The sequence below is a fragment of the Paroedura picta genome, chromosome 2, assembly GCF_049243985.1.
Source record: "Paroedura picta isolate Pp20150507F chromosome 2, Ppicta_v3.0, whole genome shotgun sequence".
NCBI classification, from domain to species: Eukaryota; Metazoa; Chordata; class Lepidosauria; order Squamata; family Gekkonidae; genus Paroedura; species Paroedura picta.
Genome location: NC_135370.1, coordinates 180358697 through 180374500, shown reverse-complemented (window position 1 = coordinate 180374500; position 15804 = coordinate 180358697). Strand labels below are relative to the sequence as shown.

The window sequence follows — 15804 nt, the reverse complement described above, 5'->3', positions numbered from 1 at the left end:
GTAGACTGTCAGGCTCTCTTGATCTCCAGCAAGCCAGCTTGGTGTAGTGGTTAAGAGCAGGGGCCTCTAGCAGGCCTGTAGGCAGACATTTCTGGTTTGTTAAGGGGACAGCAGAGGCACCACTCTCCACTGAAGAGGTTGGAAAAGGGAAGGTTGTACAAGGCAGGGAGGGGAGGCTGGCTGGCTGGCTGGCTGCAGGAGAGGTGACCCGTGGAAGCTGGGCGGGAGGTTTCTAAAGCAGCAGAGCTAGAGCACTGGACAAAGGAGAGCCAATCTACAGCAGAGAGGAAGGCCCCTCCCCCATGTGGAAAGGGGCGTGTCTCGGCTCCTCCGGCAGCAAGAGGAAAGCTCATTGGTGGGGCATCACTTGGGGTGGGGCATCGACCCTGTCAGCTCCCCTGTGGCTAAGGACCTGGCCTCTAATCAGGAGAATCAGGTTCAGTTCCTCACTCCTCCTCACATGCAACAAGCTGGTTGACCTGGGGCCAGTCCCAGTTCTCTCAGAGCTCTCTCAGCACCTTCTGCCTTGCAAGGTGTCTGTTGTGGGACACGGAGGGAAGGCGACTGTAAGATCCCCTTCAGTTAGCAAAAAGCAGGGTACAAAAAAACTTCATTTTCTTCTTCTTCTCTCCCCCTCCTTCCCTCTGACTCCTATTAAAACATTTCAAAAAATTTTGGTAAGGTGAAGAACTGCCTTAAATTAATAAACCAGCATTTGCCAATTTAGAAAGTGCAAAGAAGTAGTAGTAGAAGAAGATATTTTAACTTTTTTTACCCTGCTTTTCTCTACCTGAAGGAGTCTCAAAGCGGCTTCCAGTCACCTTCCCTTTCCTCTCCCCACAACAGACACCCTGTGAGGGAGGGGAGGCTGAGAAAGCCCTGATATTACTGAAGAAAAAGAAAAGTTGGTTCTTATATGCCGCTTTTCTCTACCCGAAGGAGTCTCAAAGCGGCTTCCAATTGCCTTCCCTTCCTCTCCCCACAACAGACACCCTGTGAGGGAGGTGGGGCCGAGAGAGCCATAACAGGATTGCTTTGTGAGAACAACTCTTAACAGGACTGTGACTCACCCAAGGTCACCCTGCTGGCTTCATGTGGAGGAGCGGGGAATCAAACCCGGCTCGCCAGATTAAAAGCCGCCGCTCTTAGCCACAACACCACACAATTTCTAACAGAACTGCTCTGCAAGAAAAGCCCTAAGAGAACTGCACAGCCCACTCGAAGCAAGAGAAGGGCTGATAGAACGTACTTGTGCGATGCCAACTGCAAAGCCAGAATAACGCGGGATCCCCGTACCGGGCCAGGGGTTGATGGGAATTTCCTGTTTTCATAACGCCTTTGCGCTCCTTGCTCTGACTTCGGGACCGCTTTCCTCCCCTTAGGGAGTGCAGTCGGATCTTCGGCGAAGACGGTCTGACGCTGAAACTCTTTCTCAAACGGACAGCTCCCTTTTCTATTCTCTGGACTTTGACCAACTACCTGTACCTGCTCGCTCTGAAGCGGCTGACGGCCACGGACGTCTCGGCCCTCTTCTGCTGCAACAAGGCCTTCGTCTTCCTGTTGTCCTGGATCGTGCTGAAGGACAGGTTCATGGGTGTAAGGGTAATGACCGGAGCACTTCTTTCTCACGGCCCCTCCCCCCCCACCCCCTGGTCACGTGCAACCCGGACGCTGAGGAGCGTGTCCCACATTGTGACGCAAAACCGAACGCATGACTCCATGCTCGTGGCATTGAAACCAAAACGTCGAAATGTGAGACGGCCCGTTGAATGGGGCTGGCCGGCATTCAAAATTGCTGGAGCCCGAGGATCGCTCTGGTGTAGTGGAGGACTCTCAGGCTCAAGCCCTCGTTCCGGGTGTTTCCCCTGGTGGCCATATAAATGCAGTCACGTTAAGTTTGGTCCTCAGCTGTGGGACCCGTTGGAGGACTTTGGGTTGTGTTGCCAATCTGTTGCTTGTCAGCCTCCAGGTTGGGGCCTGGGGGTCTCCGAATTATAACTGATCTCTAGACTGCAGAGGTGAATTTACCTGGAGGCAACAACTGCTTTGGAGGGTGCACATTAAGGTAGCTTTATCAGTCTGTCAGTCAGTCAATCAATCAAATGTATATTGCATGCGGCTATAGGTCATTATACAACTACCACACACACACACACACAAACACACACACAGTCTCTCCATATCAGCCTAGTTTTTACCCTTGAGAAACTCCAGAAACATCCTTCAGGCTTTGAGAAACCCCAGAAGTGGCACAATCAGTGCAGAATATGGTTGGGAAGCCGAGCTGTGGACACGCCCACCTGGGGCCCCTCCCCTTCCCACCCCCTCCAGGCCCATGACCGGCCATTTTGGGAAGAGGGCAGATTGACATGACCAGTATAGTGGCTTGACTAGGCTAGGAGACATTAATTCGAGTCTCCACTCTGCCTTTAAACTGGCTGAGTGACTTTGGATCAGTTTTTCTCTCTCAACCTGGCCTACCTCACAAGGTTGTGGTGAGGAAAAAAAGGGGGCGGGAAATATTCCTAGATGCCTCCCTGAGCAACTCGCAGGGGAAGGATTGGTTACAAATACATTTGATAGGGGATAGTGTGGGGAGGAATTCCATAGTGTGAGGTGACACGATGGAATAGGCCCTGGCCAGAACCGCCATTTACCTCACCCTGGAAGGATCAGGGCTGCTCAAGCAGCTCTTAGGGGAGTAGGGACTCCAAACCAGATCCCAAGCAATGCAAGGTTTAAAAGCTACAAACCAGGCCCTTTGAATTGAGCCTGGAAATGAATCGATGGCTCCTGTGGCTTTTTGAATACTGGCAGGATGAAAACCTGACAGGTGCGGAGGATTTGCAAATCTAGTTGGCATCTTCTGACATAAATGTGGAATGCATGAATTGTTGTGGGCTTTTTATTAACTACTTTACCCTGCGTCTGGCTGGAGTTCATTAGCAAGTCCATTAATGAAGTGTTTACCCTATACAGTGGTGAGGTTCATTAGAAAGTCCATTTGCCAAACCTTTGCCTGTCTTGATGAACCATTGTGAGGTGTTTTTAGAGTTCCATGATTTTTTATGCTGCTGTCTTTTTATGCTGCTGTCTTCATTGACTTTCCCACTCACTTCTTGACTAATGGACTCTCTAATGAACTCCAGCCAGACACAGGAAAAAACACTTCCTGGTGGACTTTCTAATGAACTCCACACAGTGAGAGGAAAAATGCTTCCTAAGGCAGGATTGTGACATGTTACGCACCCCTTCTAGAAGTAAATAAAGTGCTCAGCAACTGTTCACACACCCTACAACTGTTCACATACTCCCCATTTTGCTGCATTCTGTCTCTGAAGACGCCAGCTGAAGTTCCTGGTTAAATGTCAGGGCCTCAAAGGACCAGACCATGGGCCACCCAATCCTGAATGTCTTACACCTCTTAATAAGGTGTTGGTTCTTTTTTACAGCTTTGGCAAAATGTCAGGGATGAAAACAAGCAGACCACTTTGTCCACGCAGCCCGTAAAACCAGTTGACTCTGGCCGTGAAAGCCCTTGACCGTTCATTGACGCTTATCTATCTTTGCTTGTGGGTCGCAGATCGTTGCCGCCATCATGGCCATCACCGGGATCGTAATGATGGCGTACGTCGACGGCTATCCGGGCGAGTCCATCCTCGGCGTGGCCTACGCTGTGGGATCCGCCTCAACCTCCGCACTGTATAAGGTAGGTCGGCCCGTCGGCTTCCCCTTGGCGTCCTTTCTGACAAATGCGGCTTCGACCCTCAGCCCTCCCTCTCCCTCGGGTCCTTGGACTGGCCTTCCGACCGAGGCAGGTGCGCCGGGAGGGAAGTGGGGCTCAGGTAATGATGTTGCGGCCCCCGAGGATTTGGTTCGGCCTCGCTTAATCGAGCCTTAATGAAAACTCTATTAGTCCGCGGCTGCCGGACGAACGCCTCCGAGTCCCTCGTTTTCCGCCGTGGTGTGGTGTCCTCGCTGATGTTTTTGCGAGAGGTTGGCTACGCACGGGCGGAAACAGTTGTTCAAAATTGATGAGGACTCACCCGCTGGTGAGGGGGAAAGAGCAGGGAATCAGGCCCTAGGGGCCACCTTCCAAAGCAGAGTGCAATGCCGCAGAGGCCATGTTCCAAAGCAGGTTATAATGCCATACAGTTCACTTTCCAAAGCAGGTCCACCTTCCAAAGCAGAGCGGAATGCCGTAGAGTCCACTTTCCAAAGCAGGATATAATGTTGTAGAGTCCACCTTTCAAAGCAGGATATAATGTTGTAGAGTCTACCTTCCAAAGCAGGGTATAATGCTGCAGAGTCTACCTTCCAATGCTGATAGTAATGTCATACAGTCTACTTCCCAAAGCAGGGTATAATGCCATACAGTCCTCCTTCCAAAGCAGGGTATAATGCCATACAGTCCACCTTCCAAAGCAGGGTATAATGCCTTCCAAAACAGGGTATAATGCCATACAGTCCACCTTCCAAAGCAGGGTATAATGCCATACAGTCCACCTTCCAAAGCAGAATATAATGCCGTAGAGCCAAGTCCCAAAGCAGGGTATCATTTAAAGAGATTTGTAGCTTCCAACTCTAGGCTGGCCACCCTCCCTACCTCACAGGGTTGTTGTGAGGACAAAAGGGACCAGGGTAAATGACGCCAGCCAATTTGGCTTCCTTTCAGGGAGAAAGGTGGGGTATCTGTAAACAGCCCGTGGCGCCACGGGCGCCACGGACTGTATAAAGGAGTAAGGGGTAGTGGGGAGGAGTTAGGGCGGGACCGGTCCGGGATAAAAACTCGGGGGGGGCCAATCAGGAGCCGCGAAGCGGCTCCTGATTGGCCCCTCCGAGTGTCAATCCGCCCCAAGCAGACAATGGGGAGCCGCGCAAAGCGCGGCTCCCCATTGCCTGCTTCACTCGCTCGGAAAATGGCGGCCCGCCTGGTGAGAGCCTCGGCTGGGGGGTGGGCCGGGAAGCCTTCTCTCGGCCGGCGGAGCGGCCTCGCAGCGTTGTGGACGCTGCGAGCCCGCTCCGCCGGCCGAGAGAAGGCTCCAGAGAGCCTCGGGGGGGGGGGGGGGGTGGATGGGTGGGGGGGGGAAGGGAAGCCTTCTGCCGCCGGCCGCAGCGGGCTCACAGCGTCTACGACGCTGTGAGCCCGCTGCGGCCGGCGGCAGAAGGCTCCAGAGAGCCTCGGGGGGGGGATAGGTGGGGGGGGGGAAGGGAAGCCTTCTGCCGCCCCAAGGAAGCCCCCGCCGCAAACACAACACAAGACTCCAGCCGCCGAGAAGCTGCAGAGAAAAAAGAAACACCCCCGGAGGAGCCTTTCGCCGCTAGCGCGACGAGAGGCAGCAGAAAAAAAAACCCCTGTAGGAGCTCCAAGCCGGCGCGCCGACGAGAGGCAGCAGAAAAAAAACCCCTGTAGGAGCCTTTCGCAGATCCAAGCAGCAGAAAAAAAAACCCTGAAGGAGCCTTTCCCAGCTCCAAGCAGCAGGAAAAAAAACCCCTGTAGGAGCTCCAAGCCGACGCGCCGACGAGAGGCAGCAGAAAAAAATTAACTCTGTAGGAGCCTTTCGCAGATCCAAGCAGCAGAAAAAAAAACCCCTGTAGGAGCCTTTCCCAGCTCCACGCAGCAGAAAAAAAAAACCCTGTAGGAGCCTTTCCCAGCTCCACGCAGCAGAAAAGAAAAACCCTGTAGGAGCCTTTCCCAGCTCCACGCAGCAGAAAAGAAAAACCCTGTAGGAGCCTTTCCCAGCTCCAAGCAGCAGAAAAAAAAAACCCTGTAGGAGCCTTTCGCAGATCCAAGCAGCAGAAAAAAAACCCTGCAGGAGCCTTTCCCAGCTCCAAGCAGCAGGAAAAAAAAACCCTGTAGGAGCCTTTCACAGCTCCACGCAGCAGAAAAAAAAAGCACCTCCTGGTGTCCCCTGGGTCCTAGCGCCCATTGCATTCCTGGTTGCAATGGGCTTTCTTGCTAGTACATGAATAAGCCAACTAAATGAATCAATCTAGGGAACTGGGCTCTCGTTATCTTATTCTCTAAAACTGGGCTGTTACTATTGGGTTTTTTTCCTTCCCCTAAATTTCTTTCTCTTTCCCCCTTTGTGCCCCCCGTTTCTCTCCTCTCTCTTCCCCCGCCCCTCAGGTGCTGTTCAAGATGTTCCTGGGAAGCGCCAACTTCGGGGAAGCTGCCCACTTCGTTTCCACCCTCGGCTTCTTCAATTTGGTCTTCCTCTCCTTCACCCCCATCATCCTGTACTTCACAAAAGTGGAGTATTGGTCCCCCTTTTCGGCCGTGCCCTGGGGCTACCTGTGCGGAATAGCAGGCCTCTGGCTAGGTAGGTATATGCGGGGGGGGGGGGGGAGGTGGAGTCTCTGTGCTCCTTCTCCGTGTGATCCTTGAGCATGTTTTCCCCAAATCGGGGGGTCAGCCTGTGGCTCTCCCGACGTGCATGGACTACAATTCCCACGAGCCCCTGCCATGTGGCAGGGGCTCGTGGGAATTGTAGTCCATGCACATCGGGAGAGCCACCGTATGAAACGGCCACGAAATCTTACCAGCCCATCTTTTCTATAAACCGTTCCGGGTTGGATCTCAAACAGGGTGAGCTGGGGGGTACCGGCCTCCGTGTAGGACCTGGGAATCCCCCAGAATTACGGCTCATCTCCGGGTTAACGAACTAAGTCATCCTAGAGAAAAGGGATTCTTTCCAGGGGTGGACACACTGTAGCTCTGCAGAGGTCCGTGGGCTACATTTCCCGTGAGACCCTGCCCAGCAGGCTTTTGGCAGGGGCTCATGGGAACTGTAGTCCATGGGCCTCTGGAGTGCCACAAGTTGTCCATCCCATGGCATTGCCCTTCTCCTCCTCTAAGATCCCTCTCAAAAATACCAACCTGGAGATGGCCCCCCCCAGCAACCTGTCCGAACTTATTTATTTTATTTAAAAACTTTTTTTAGCCACCTTCCCACCCTGCAGCTTTCTACAAGGCAGCGTGGATAACGGCCCTTCTAACAGCTCTGCGCATCACTCTCAGCATTGCACATCTGGGAATGCATCGGTCCGTTCATCTCTAATCCTGACAGTTTCATTTCCTTTACTATGTTTCCCACCTTAGAGTGGAGCCCAAGCAAATGTTAACCTTATAAACTTAGCTTGTGATTCCTGGGAGGCCCTTGAATCTCCTGGCGCTGTGTACCCATCCACAGCCTCATTGTGTCTGAGGAATTGTCCTGTGCACGCGAAAGGGGACACCTTGATGGGGTTGCCAGGCCCAAGTTGGGGAAAAACTGGAGCCTTGGAGGGTTGAACCTGCAGACAACGGGGTTTATGGCGGAGAGGGAGTATAATGCTTCTAAGCAGCTCTTTTCTCCAAGGGAACTGATCTCTACTGCCTGGAGAGGAGCTGGCATTCCGGGGGATTCCCCAGGACTCCCCTGGAGGTTGGCATCCCTAGTTCTCCTCCACGATCCAACCTTATCCTGGCAGCTAAATTGAAGCCATTTCAGAAAAAAAACAAACGCAAAAGAGGCTGTTCTGATGGGTTCGGCCACAAAATGGCTGCCGCAGGAGGTGGGGAGAGCCGCAAAATGGCCGCCGCGGAATTGCTTTCCTTTGCATAGCCAAGATCCCCATGCTGTGGAGGCAGCTTCTGCCCAAGCAAGGTTTTTCAAACTCTGAACCGGGAGTCTCTCAAGCTTTGCCAGAGATAAGCCCTGGCTCGACCCACCCTCTTAAGAGCCTCTTGTGGCGCAGAGTGGTAAGGCAGCCGACATGCAGTCTGAAGCTCTGACCATGAGGCTGGGAGTTCGATCCCATCAGCCGGCTCAAGGTTGACTCAGCCTTCCATCCTTCCGAGGTCGGTCAAATGAGGACCTAGCTTGCTGCTGGGGGGTAAATGGTAATGACTGGCAAACCACCCCGTATTGAGTCTGCCATGAAAACGCTAGAGGGCGTCACCCCAAGAGTCAGACATGACTCGGTACATGCACAGGGGATACCTTTACCTTTACTTACTGTGACTTATTGATAATTTTGTATGGCTTTTTAAAGATACTGTAAATTGTATATTTTAATGAGAATACTTTTAGGACTGATATATTTCCGTCCTGTATGGTGAGATTATGATGCTCGCTGCCCTGAGCCGTTAAAACTCCAGAAGGCAGTATATAAATGCCAATAATTATAATAAACCACTTCTTCAGGGGAAAAACGCCTGGCTCTTTTACGTTGCAGCTTTCAACATTTTGGTGAATGTCGGCGTCGTGCTGACATACCCCATCTTAATATCGATCGGGACGGTGCTCAGCGTGCCCGGAAATGCAGGTAGACCTCATGTATGTCTGTGATGGTTACAAAAGGTTTAGCAGATAGACTCATAGAATCCCAGAGTGGGAAGGGGCCATGCAGGCCATCTAGTCCCACCACCTGCTCAGTGCAGGATCAGCCTCCAGCATCCAGGAGAAGGATCTGTCCAGCCGCTGCTTGAAGACGGCCAGTGAGGGGGAGCTCCCCACCGCCTTAGGCAGCCCCTTCCACTGCTGAACTAGACTCCTAGAATCCTAGAGTGGGAAGGGGCCATCCAGGCCATCTAGTCCCACCCCTGCTCAATGCAGGATCAGCCTCCAGCATCCAGGAGAAGGATCTGTCCAGCCGCTGCTTGAAGACGGCCAGTGAGGGGGAGCTCCCCACCTCCTGAGGCAGCCCCTTCCACTGCTGAACTAGACTCCTAGAATCCTAGAGTGGGAAGGGGCCATGCAGGCCATCTAGTCCCACCCCTGCTCAGTGCAGGATCAGCCTCCAGCATCCAGGAGAAGGATCTGTCCAGCCGCTGCTTGAAGACGGCCAGTGAGGGGGAGCTCCCCACCTCGTGAGGCAGCCCCTTCCACTGCTGAACTAGACTCCTAGAATCCTAGAGTGGGAAGGGGCCATGCAGGCCATCTAGTCCCACCCCTGCTCAGTGCAGGATCAGCCTCCAGCATCCAGGAGAAGGATCTGTCCAGCCGCTGCTTGAAGACAGCCAGTGAGGGGGAGCTCCCCACCTCCTGAGGCAGCCCCTTCCACTGCTGAACTAGACTCCTAGAATCCTAGAGTGGGAAGGGGCCATGCAGGCCATCTAGTCCCACCCCTGCTCAGTGCAGGATCAGCCTCCAGCATCCAGGAGAAGGATCTGCCCAGCTGCTGCTTGAAGACGGCCAGTGAGGGGGAGCTCCCCACCTCCTTAGGCAGCCCCTTCCACTGCTGAACTAGACTCCCAGAATCCTAGAGTGTGAAGGGGCCATCCAGGCCATCTAGTCCCACCCCCTGCTCAGTGCAGGATCAGCCTCAAGCATCCAGGAGAAGGATCTGTCCAGCCGCTGCTTGAAGACCACCAGTGAGGGGGAGCTCCCCACCTCCTTAGGCAGCCCCTTCCACTGCTGAACTAGACTCCTAGAATCCTAGAGTGGGAAGTGGCCATGCAGGCCATCTAGTCCCACCCCCTGCTCAGTGCAAGATCTGCCTCCAGCATCCAGGAGAAGGAACTGTCCAGCCGATGCTTGAAGATGGCCAGTGAGGGGGAGCTCCCCACCTCCTTAGGCAGCCCCTTCTACTGCTGAACTAGACTCCCAGAATCCTAGAGTGGGAAGGGGCCATGCAGGCCATCTAGTCCCACCCCCTGCTCAGTGCAGGATCAGCCTCAGGCATCCAGGAGAAGGATCTGTCCAGCTGCTGCTTGAAGACAGCCAGTGGGTGTGCAGGTAGTTGTGAATGTCCTGCATTCTGCAGGGGATTGGACTGGATGACCCTAGAGGTCCCTTCCAACTCTAGGATTCTATGGTTCTAGTGAGTTTCTCAAGTGCTGCCATATTCTTTATTTTTGCACACCACCACCAGCTTGGTACAGTGGTTAAGAGTGGTGGCTCATAATCTGGCATGCCTGGTTCGATTCTGTGCTCCCCCACATGCAGCCAGCTGGGTGACCTTGGGCTCATCGCGGCACTGATAAAGCTGTTCTGACTGAGCAGGCATATCAGGGCTCTCTCAGCCTCACCCACCCCACAGGGTGTCTGTTGTGGGGAGAAGAAAGAGAAGGGGATTGTAAGCTGCGTTGAGACTCCTTTTGTTGGAGAAAAGCGGCATATAAAAGCCAACTCTTCTTCTTCTAAGGAGATCCCTATAATCATTATCCCAGCATTGGCTAATAAGCATTCGTTATGACTAAGAGATTTAATCAGACTTTTTTGTTTACATTGGGAGTTTTCATGAAGTTATATAGACTGAAAGGGGCCAGTTCAGGAGTAGGCTTTATTTGTTCCCAGGTGAATTTTACGATCTCTGTAAATATTCATTTTTAAAATTCGGCTATAATTAGACAGGACTATCACATATGCATAAACGTCCCTAATTCACCCCAGCCGCCCCAACAGTCTTTATTCTCTGTTTTCATTACCCTACCTTGTCCGAAAATGTAAGCCTGCTTCTTACCAGCGTGGGGTCATGGTTAAGAGTGGCAAGCTGGGTTTGATTCCCTGCTCCTCCACAAGCAGCCAGCTGGGTGACCTTGTTCTAATCATAGTCCTGTTAGAGCTCTCCTCACAGCAGTTCTCTCAAGAGCTCTCTCAGCCCCGTCTACCTCCCAGGGGTGCTGTTGTGGGGAGAGGAAAGGTGATTATAAGGTGTGTGGAGACACCTTGGGGTAGTGAAAAGCAGGAGCCAGTTTGGTGTCGTGGTTAGGAGTGCGGACTTCTAATCTGGCATGTCGGGTTCGATTCTGCGCTCCCCCACATGCAGCCATCTGGGTGACCTTGGGCTCGCCATGGCACTGGTAAAGCTGTTCTGACCGAGCAGTGATATCAGGGCTCTCTCAGCCTCACCCACCCCACAGGGTGTTTGTTGTGGGGAGAGGAAAGGGAAGGCGACTGGAAGCCGCTTTGAGCCTCCTTCGGGTAGGGAAAAGCGGCATACAAGAACCAACTCTTCTTCCTCTTCCTCTTCCTCTTCCTCTTCCTCTTCCTCTTCCTCTTCTTCTTCCTTTCTTCACCTCGATGCAGCCGTTGATCTGCTCAAAGATGAGAAGATCTTCAGTGCCGTGCGGTTGGGAGCGACCGTCACTATCTGCCTTGGGTTCTTGCTGATGCTTCTTCCGGAGGAATGGGACGAGATCACGCTCCGATTCATCAACAGCTTGAAGGAAAAGAAAAGCGAAGACCATCCCGAGGATGTCACGGACTCCAGCATGCACTTCAGGAGTCGGAGCAGAGCCAACGGGACCGTGTCGATCCCGCTGGCGTAGAGCTGGCCGCCTCTTCGCCCCACAGGAATGTATATTCTGTGAATAAAGAAAAAATTTATCACCCGCTTGTATGCTCAAAGCGGACTGTTATTATCCTAAGCCAGAGAGGGACTGAACGACTCTGTGCAGAACCGTTTGCATTTATACGCTGATCCGAGCGCAGATGTAAATAGTGGCAATAAATTCCTTTTCTTAAGAAAAGAAACTCTGGTTTTGTGATTTTTTTTTTAAAAGTCTCTGGGAGGAGAATTTGTGTGAATAAAGGCTGCGATTCTCCACATTCACCACACGTGTTTTAGTGCGGGAGGGGTCTCCGAGCAGCTTTCCATCGTTGGAGGAACACAACGTGTCCCAAATAAAGCCGGTTTGAAAACCAGCCCCAGAAACCAAAGACTTCAGAAAGACCGGATAGGAACTTGCAACAGTAGAAACTGTGTGAAGCAGGTCCTTGTAGCAGTGGGAGCTGAATTCTGCGGTGCACATCTGCTGGTCATGGTACAGCTTGGCCTAGTGAATTCGATTATATCTTGTATTGTGCCATAATCCTCAGACAATGACAGGAGGCCCCGAAATTTCCCAGGGCTCTTTGATCCTTTGGAGATTTTTTTTTTTAATGTGGAAACACATCTACTGGTGTGGCCCCTGAAACGGATACGATGTCAGTTGTCCCACCCCAGGAAGTGCGCCAGTAAATGGCAGTAAATTGACCCCTGTTCACTGTGCCTCTGCTCCTGCCCCACTTCCACAGCTGGTCTTGCCCTTAGGAGAGTGGAGATAGCTTCAGAAGATGAGCAGCAGAGGTGCAATCCGCGGGGCTCAGCACCTGGCCCAGGCAACTGCCTCTGCACCTATTATGTGGAAACACAGTCCACTTAATGGGTGAGAATTGACTTATTTCTGGATATTTTAAAAATGTGGTTTGATTGCTCTGCTCTCTTGACGAGGGTCTCCTGCAATGCTCTGAAATGAATTTTTATTTATATTTATTAGTAATTTAATAGATTAATAGAGTGCCACTCAGGGCCCAGCTGTCATGGGGTGGTTTGCAAATATAAATATCAGTAAAAATTTACAGAAATATAAAAACACATAAAACCCCATTACTGTCAACGACGGCATAATCAAAGTCTTAACTCTCATGTGGACCCGTTGCTCTGTTGCTCCTAGTGGTTGGTTCTCCATAGAGAGATACCACTTTACATGGTAAGTGATTAAAATGTGGAATTCGTTGCTAGAGGGTGTTGTGATGGCTGCAGGCATATATAGCTGTAATAAAGGATTCATGGAGGATAACAGTGGCTATTAGCCATGTTGACTGTACATGCTCAGAGGCGCTAAACCACTGAGTCCCAGAACGAGGAGGCCACATCAAAGGAATACCCTGGCCTAGTCTGACCCAGCAGGGCTCTTCTGAGGTTCTGAGGTTGCTGGACCTCCAGTGGAACTGGACTGGATGGACTAATCCAGCAAGGCTCTCCTGGTGTCCTTAGGAAGGCCTCGGCCTCTCTGCCTTGTTGCTGGCCCTCCAGAGGAACTGGCTGGCCCCTGTGTGAGACAGGAGGCTGGACTGGATGGACCCCTGGTCTGACCCAGCAGGGCTCTCCTGATGTCCTTAGGAAGGCCTCGGCCTCTCTGCCCTGTTGCTGGCCCTCCAGAGGAACTGGCTGGCCCCTGTGTGAGACAGGAGGCTGGACTGGATGGACCCCTGGTCTGACCCAGCAGGGCTCTCCTGATGTCCTTAGGAAGGCCTCGGCCTCTCTGCCCTGTTTCTGGCCCTCCAGAGGAACTGGCTGGCCCCTGTGTGAGACAGGAGGCTGGACTGGAGGGACCCCTGGTCTGACCCAGCAGGGCTCTCCTGATGTCCTTAGGAAGGCCTCGGCCTCTCTGCCCTGTTGCTGGCCCTCCAGAGGAACTGGCTGGCCCCTGTGTGAGACAGGAGGCTGGACTGGATGGACCCCTGGTCTGACCCAGCAGGGCTCTCCTGATGTCCTTAGGAAGGCCTCGGCCTCTCTGCCCTGTTTCTGGCCCTCCAGAGGAACTGGCTGGCCCCTGTGTGAGACAGGAGGCTGGACTGGAGGGACCCCTGGTCTGACCCAGCAGGGCTCTCCTGGTGTCCTTAGGAAGGCCTCGGCCTCTCTGCCCTGTTGCTGGCCCTCCAGAGGAACTGGCTGGCCCCTGTGTGAGACAGGAGGCTGGACTGGAGGGACCCCTGGTCTGACCCAGCAGGGCTCTCCTGATGTCCTTAGGAAGGCCTCGGCCTCTCTGCCCTGTTGCTGGCCCTCCAGAGGAACTGGCTGGCCCCTGTGTGAGACAGGAGGCTGGACTGGAGGGACCCCTGGTCTGACCCAGCAGGGCTCTCCTGATGTCCTTAGGAAGGCCTCGGCCTCTCTGCCCTGTTGCTGGCCCTCCAGAGGAACTGGCTGGCCCCTGTGTGAGACAGGAGGCTGGACTGGAGGGGCCCCTGGTCTGACCCAGCAGGGCCATCCTGATGTCCTTAGGAAGGCCTCGGCCTCTCTGCCCTGTTGCTGGCCCTCCAGAGGAACTGGCTGGCCCCTGTGTGAGACAGGAGGCTGGACTGGAGGGACCCCTGGTCTGACCCAGCACGGCTCTCCTGATGTCCTTAGGAAGGCCTCGGCCTCTCTGCCCTGTTGCTGGCCCTCCAGAGGAACTGGCTGGCCCCTGTGTGAGACAGGAGGCTGGACTGGAGGGACCCCTGGTCTGACCCAGCAGGGCTCTCCTGATGTCCTTAGGAAGGCCTCGGCCTCTCTGCCCTGTTGCTGGCCCTCCAGAGGAACTGGCTGGCCCCTGATTGAGACAGGAGGCTGGACTAGAGGGACCCCTGGTCTGACCCAGCAGGGCTCTCCTGATGTCCTTAGGAAGGCCTCGGCCTCTCTGCCCTGTTGCTGGCCCTCCAGAGGAACTGGCTGGCCCCTGTGTGAGACAGGAGGCTGGACTGGAGGGACCCCTGGTCTGACCCAGCAGGGCTCTCCTGGTGTCCTTAGGAAGGCCTCGGCCTCTCTGCCCTGTTGCTGGCCCTCCAGAGGAACTGGCTGGCCCCTGTGTGAGACAGGAGGCTGGACTGGATGGACCCCTGGTCTGACCCAGCAGGGCCATCCTGATGTCCTTAGGAAGGCCTCGGCCTCTCTGCCCTGTTGCTGGCCCTCCAGAGGAACTGGCTGGCCCCTGTGTGAGACAGGAGGCTGGACTGGAGGGACCCCTGGTCTGACCCAGCACGGCTCTCCTGATGTCCTTAGGAAGGCCTCGGCCTCTCTGCCCTGTTGCTGGCCCTCCAGAGGAACTGGCTGGCCCCTGTGTGAGACAGGAGGCTGGACTGGAGGGACCCCTGGTCTGACCCAGCAGGGCTCTCCTGATGTCCTTAGGAAGGCCTCGGCCTCTCTGCCCTGTTGCTGGCCCTCCAGAGGAACTGGCTGGCCCCTGATTGAGACAGGAGGCTGGACTAGAGGGACCCCTGGTCTGACCCAGCAGGGCTCTCCTGATGTCCTTAGGAAGGCCTCGGCCTCTCTGCCCTGTTGCTGGCCCTCCAGAGGAACTGGCTGGCCCCTGTGTGAGACAGGAGGCTGGACTGGATGGACCCCTGGTCTGACCCAGCAGGGCCATCCTGATGTCCTTAGGAAGGCCTCGGCCTCTCTGCCCTGTTGCTGGCCCTCCAGAGGAACTGGCTGGTCACTGTAAAGAAAATGGCTGCGTTGGCTGGTGGATTCCATCACATTATACCCCTTAGAGGTCCCTCCCCACCCCAAATTCCACCCACTGAAAACTCCACCCTCAAAGTTTCCAGGAATCTTCCAACCCATTGTGGTTGCCAGGTCTGAGTTAGGAAATACCTGGGGACTGTGGGGGTGGAGCCGAGAGTGGGTGGGATTTGGGGCATGCAGGGGACTCAACAGAGGATAATGCCGTAGACTCCACCCTCCAAAGCAGCCATCTTCTCCAGCGGAACTGAGCTTGTGTCATCTGGAGATCAGGTATAATAATGTGGGATTCCCCAGGTGGCACCTGGAGGTTGGCAACCCTACATGAATCTCAAACAATATTCCAGTCATCTCAGAGCGCACCGTCCCTAGAAGCCCCCAGAAACGGCTGCTTCGGGGAAATCCCTTTTCCAAAAGCCAGAAATTTGCAAATGGGTCCTCTCTTTTCTTCCCACTCATCTTCCCGAGAGCTCTTTCCCTCCGGTTCCCAAGGACAATCATCGACAGTGAGAATGCTTTGTGCCATAAACATTAAGCCCTTGAAGCATGAAGACAGTTTTCTTGTGGGTGAGTCACCTAGGCTCGCAAACGTCGTGGGAGCTAATGAATTTCGTTCCTCTAAGACGTGGCTGCCCTCAACCGGCCCACCCCTTCCTGGACCCTGCTTGAGTGATGCCTGTTTGTCAAGCTGCCATTTTCAACACTGAAGTGAGGGAGGCTGCAGCAGAGACTGAAAAACAGCTGCCAAAAAGGACACAAGGGAGAGAACTTGGGAGGGCTGAGGCAGAAGGTTGACTCAGGTCTGCTGGAGAAGGTCTTCTGGAGAGCTGGTGG

The 15804-nt window shown here is 53.9% G+C and overlaps 1 protein-coding gene across 4 annotated transcripts in view; it reads left to right on the top strand.

Annotated features, from left to right (window-relative positions):
- The window catches only part of SLC35F4 (solute carrier family 35 member F4), a 151732-nt gene extending 140276 nt beyond the window's left edge, over positions 1 to 11456 (top strand). For 2 of the 4 annotated variants that reach the window (XM_077324009.1, XM_077324011.1), the window contains exons 4-8: positions 1383 to 1602; positions 3584 to 3709; positions 6131 to 6323; positions 8221 to 8310; positions 11016 to 11456. In XM_077324009.1, coding sequence (XP_077180124.1) covers positions 1383 to 1602; positions 3584 to 3709; positions 6131 to 6323; positions 8221 to 8310; positions 11016 to 11257 — 871 coding nt within the window. In that variant the 3' untranslated portion in view covers positions 11258 to 11456. Of the gene's footprint in view, positions 1 to 1382; positions 1603 to 3583; positions 3710 to 6130; positions 6324 to 8220; positions 8322 to 11015 lie in introns of all 4 variants that reach the window. The other 2 variants (XM_077324010.1, XM_077324013.1) reach the window with 2 other exon arrangements.
- Positions 11457 to 15804: the final 4348 nt, after the last annotated feature.